Consider the following 5,252-nt stretch of genomic DNA (forward strand, 5'->3'; position numbering starts at 1 on the left):
GAAACGTTGGCTCATTAAAATAGTATATTTCTACTATTTGAATTTTTTTGACCGCACCCGGACCATATTCCTTTCATCTTTACACACGGTCAATCAATAATCTTCCAATAATTATTTTCTGTTTCACTGTAGCCGTGTGGAGCTTTTCTGGGTCAACTCAGCCTTATTAAGTGGGTACTATTAATTGAGTAAAAATCTAGTGGACTAGCATGATTCAACTACCAGGTTTTTATCATCCATTTTAAGGGTACCCACTTTTTAGAGACTGGGTGTGCCCTAGGAGGGTCTCCTGACACAGTTGGACTTAAACTTGAACCCAAGAGATAACAAGCTCAGTGTCTTACTCACTGAGCTACCCCACTCTTAGTATTTTGTTAATAATTATAATAAATGTATTGTATAGAAACAAACAAATTAAATTTTTTTTTTTAGAAAATTCATCACATGACATATGAAATTGAATGAGTTAGCTAGGGGCTAAGGCGAGATGGTGAGATTAACTATATGGTATTATGACCGGTAGCTACAGGTTTGTAACCATAGTATTTTAAACGTTAGTAAGAGCTCCAAGAAAGCAAAAATATTTTGAACCTGAAAGCAAATTTTTTTTATATAAAAGAATTGACAGTGTTGTCCTCTATTCAGAATGCGACGCATCCTCACTCCCACCTGTTACTCGACTCCTTCCATAATATTCCTTCAGAATGAGAAGAGGATCAGCATTATATAGAGATTTTAAAATGGTGCAAGGTGTTAGATTAAAATAAAAATTGGGAGTTTTTGTTAAAAGATTGGGACACTATTGAAAAAGAGAAGGAGAAAAATAATAATATAGTTATTTATAGAGAAAACGTCTCACAAATAGAGTCAGCCAGTTACATATTGTAATATGCTCTTTTTGAGTAAATAGTATATTTTGATGTATAAAGGGTTTTTAATATGTTTTATTTTATGTATCATTTTAAGATTGTTAATTTGTTTTGTTTATCCAAAAAGCAAGCTAACCAATTTTCATTGTCCATAATAAAGTCGTGATTCAAAACAAAACCAAGATGGCGGTACGTATCCTTTAAAAAGTAAATAAAATTCTATTATCTATTTAATATTAAAGTTTTTAAATTTGAACCCAAGCTATCTCTTTTAGATATCAGAATTGAAGTTAAAAATATCAAATTCCGATCTATTTTATTTTAAAGAATTTTTAAAATTATTACAATATACACATGGTTACGTACACCAATGGTGTTATATATTCTACAAAAAAAAAATTAAAACCTGTACCACCTACAACCCATGAAGGGACAGGGACTCAGTACTTTGTAAGGATGCACTGTTACTAGACGAACGGCTGTGCTGTGATTTGGTCAGAATCACGCTCGACCGCCAAATTTTAACCCAATTAATGAGGCTGGGTGGACCACAGGAGGGCTCTAGAACACACAGGGTTGTGTTCACAAAAATTTTGGAACCTGGGTCCTTGGAGTTAGTAGCATCACGCCTTACCATGGCGCCACCGCGCTCCCGGAACTTCAACAAGAATAATAAATTAAAAATCATTTTAAAAAAAGTAAACCAAACAAACAAGTTGGGCATGCTATTTACATTGCTCATAGTAAATAAGGAAAAAAAACAAAAACGTCACTGCTTCTTTAAAACTAATTAAGATAAAAAAATGATACATTCTATTGAGAAGATAACTATCTTGAAATTTGGTTTAAAATTTTGAGTTATATAAACAAATGCTTTAAGATCCAGTTCTATGGGTACTGACACAATATTAAATAAACAGTTTAGGATAATATTATTGAATTTGGGTATGTATCGGGTTGTTTTCTTGGTGTGCGGGACAACTTGATAAAATATGGTAGCAACCAGCAGTTCATCACAAGCTGAACAAGGCCCACAATAATTGTGGGAGCCGACATTAATAGTAGTTGCATACTTCTCCAAAAGTCTCAGTTGGGCAATAATTCTCAGGTAAGCTATGGGAAAGCTGATCTTTAGGTAGCTTTGAGGAGCGTTGTCTTTAATGAATACCCAACTGAACCATGGATTGTAGGATGATTCCCATAATAGACAGAGGTCTTAATCCTTGATGAATTCCCTATAGCCTTCTAGGATCTCTCTCATTCTGATTTTAACACTTATTAGATAATGAAATAATAACAGGTAAACACATTCCGAAGCTCTCTAAAAGTTTTCTCAGCTGCGTTACCCAATTATTGAAACAGTTATTACTATCCAGCTAGAACAACATAAAAATTGATTGGGAAAGCACAAATAGTTCATATTTCATATTAAGTATTTTTACTAACCAGGATTATGTTTACTTTATTATGTGGTATCCCAAAGGAATGGGTGCGACTTCTTATCTTACCATAAAATTTGGGGTATTTTGTTGTAAAAACAGCAGTAACTTATAATATCTGGCATGTATATTTTCCAATTCCTAATTATTCTTTGAAGCCCATACAGGTGCAGCATAGAGGATACAAGTTAACATAATTGACTCCTAAAGCTTTTGCGTGACATCCAATGAAATCATTTTAGTTTTTGCAGAGGTGCTTAGTACTGCCCCAATGCTTAAGTTGTGTTCACGTGCCACATCATACAGTAGAAAAGTCCCAATGAACTAAAAGTGACACCGAGAGGGTAATTATATTCTGTATCTTCTTCAATAATACTCCCATTAAAATATACCCATTTGCCTTTCTTGGTCCTTCCTCTGTAAGTTTTTAACATTTTTTTTATATATTTACTGTTAAAGAGTTTAGTATGCAATATTTAATTTCAATTGGAATTCAATCACAGATTCTCATTAAATTAAATAGTATTTCTGATGGGATGGCATCAACCATCTATGCCCCAGAAACTGCCTTTATGACACTAATGGCTAAATTGCTGAAGGAAACCAGACTCTTATGTCCTCAAGACTGACCTCTCATCTTATCACTGAGCAAAACTATCCATGATACAAAGATTTAGAGTACAGCCCACTTCAACTAAGAGCGAAGAGGACCTGCTTCTGGAAGGCCCCAGACACAGGAGGCACATAAGTAGGTAAGTTTAAGATGAAATACAAAGTTAAAAATAGAATGAAAAAATAGGTACATGGAATTACCTACAAGAAATATAAAATACTACTTTAATTACAACTTGGAAACCAATTAATACAAATTATACAGGTTAGTATCATTTTAGTTTACAATATTATTTCCCTTTCTCTTTAAACCTTTTCACAATTTAAAAAATGGTTAAAACAAAAAACATTATCATATGGAAATGGATTAATAAAGAAAATTTTTTAATCAATATCCATGAAGTCTCAACTTGTTTATTTTCTTATTCTTCCACTCCTACAATTCAGCCCAAGTGTCACTTAGATGTCCATCTTCCAAGCAAGTCCTGATGAAGGCTAGAAATTCTGGCCAAAACATTGACACTAATAAATAAATTCTTTCAACTCATTTGTGTCATTCTCTGAATGTATCCCAAACATCTTGTCCTCATGTATATTATCCACGGTCAACTATCTTCTCATCATAATAGTTTAAAGATATTATGATATTTGTCTAAATAGTCCCTAATTTAGGAATACTAGTTTCTATTTGAAATATGTAGTTTAATTTTATTTCTTCAACATATTTCTCTGAAAATTATTTGCAAAGTAGGGGTCAACCTATGTTTCAAGGAAATACAGTATTTCCAAAAAAATATATTGATCTCCACATGTTATTGTGGAGTTCACCAATAAGTGTTCCTATATTTTTTAATGTTTCGTTGTTTACCGCAAAAAATTATGAATTTTGTTACTTCCACAAATGTTTACCTCAATATTATAATATTGACCTGGCCTACTGGTTGCTTAAATGAATATTTGCTACTTCTTAATGATGTCAACCTGTAATTTAAGTAATAGATGAAATATATCACTGTCCTAAAGAGCTGATGATCCTTTCTCTCCTGATGATGGGAGGGACGATGACCACCATGTAATGTATCACTACCTAAAATTGGACTACTATGTGAAAGAAGAACAAGTCCAAAGTTTCAAAATTGGAAATTCCAAATATGACATTTGTTCTGCAGTGGAGATAATACTCTCTCAAACAGATAGAAATCTGGAATGAACGTATGCAGGCAAGCAGGCTAAGTCCGAAGACTTAAGTTTATTAATTTTAGGAGTATCAACAACAATGCAGGTAACCTTCATGACATATAGTTAAAAAAAATCTTAAATGTGCCAATGGATCAGAACATGTACAGAACGAACCTCACTTTAAGTCAGCTTTACTTTATATCAAAAGTTGCATACAAACAAGATGGTTGAAATTTACCTTAAATCTGGTCACTGTTTTAGAATAAATAAAACATAAACTTTAAACTAAATTAAATCATGTTCACACATACATATATTGAATCTTACTTCAACAGTCATGCTTCCCATGATTGCTCTCTGATGACCTTCAAGAGTAACAAGTGCAATATGCTGTATTTCTGAATCTGATTTTCCTAAAAACTGCTCACAAGCAGCCAACAGCATTTCTTCATTTTGACCCTGTATTTTGACCTAGAACAAAAAATGTATAATAACAAAACATTAAAACACTATTCAATTAACCAATTTATTTTATTATAACAGGATTCAACAAAAGGTTAATGATTTCCTTGAAACTGATAAGTATGCTAAACATTTCCACTTCTCAACACATCCCCTCTCCATTAAGGGGTCTGAATATGAAGGTATAAGATTACGTTACATGAGTTCTCAAACTTGCGCCAACTGGTTCGCTTGTGATTAGTATTGAAATAATGAAAAAAATAGTTGCTTTTCAAATTTTCCTTATGAAAAATACATCTTTGTTACATTAGTATAATGACATTACTTGCCACCAAAGGTTACAAATGCATACTGTTGCCATTACATACTATTATATGTAAGGTTTTTGAAATTATAGTTAGGGTTTCTTTTGTATATAGCTACTTTAGATAAGTTCTCTGGCATGAGACCCAAATAATTTATATAATATACTGTTTATATTCTTGCTCATATATAACTTTTTTTTATTTACTTTTATGTAATAAATTTCAATTTCATCTTTGTTATAAATATATATTCAGATAGTAAATGTAGCTTGCAATAAAGAACATAATACTTTTTTAATGATTGGAGAAGTTTGTCGGGGGGTGCGGTCAGCAAAGAACAACATAAATAAACAAAACCATATTTATTTATTTTATGCCGACGTTTC

General features: G+C 32.2%; 1 protein-coding gene across 1 annotated transcript in view; it reads right to left on the reverse strand.

Moving 5' to 3' along the window:
• The window catches only part of Flo1 (flotillin-1), a 44,832-nt gene that overhangs the window by 35,428 nt on the left and 4,152 nt on the right, over nt 1-5,252 (reverse strand). The window contains exon 4 of the mRNA XM_014426618.2: nt 4,427-4,570. Within this exon, the coding sequence (XP_014282104.1) occupies nt 4,427-4,570 (144 nt within the window). The remainder of the gene's footprint in view (nt 1-4,426; nt 4,571-5,252) is intronic.

The sequence above is a fragment of the Halyomorpha halys genome, unplaced genomic scaffold (genome assembly GCF_000696795.3).
Source record: "Halyomorpha halys isolate HHAL.00 unplaced genomic scaffold, Hhal_1.1 Scaffold587.1, whole genome shotgun sequence".
Taxonomy (NCBI): Eukaryota; Metazoa; Arthropoda; class Insecta; order Hemiptera; family Pentatomidae; genus Halyomorpha; species Halyomorpha halys.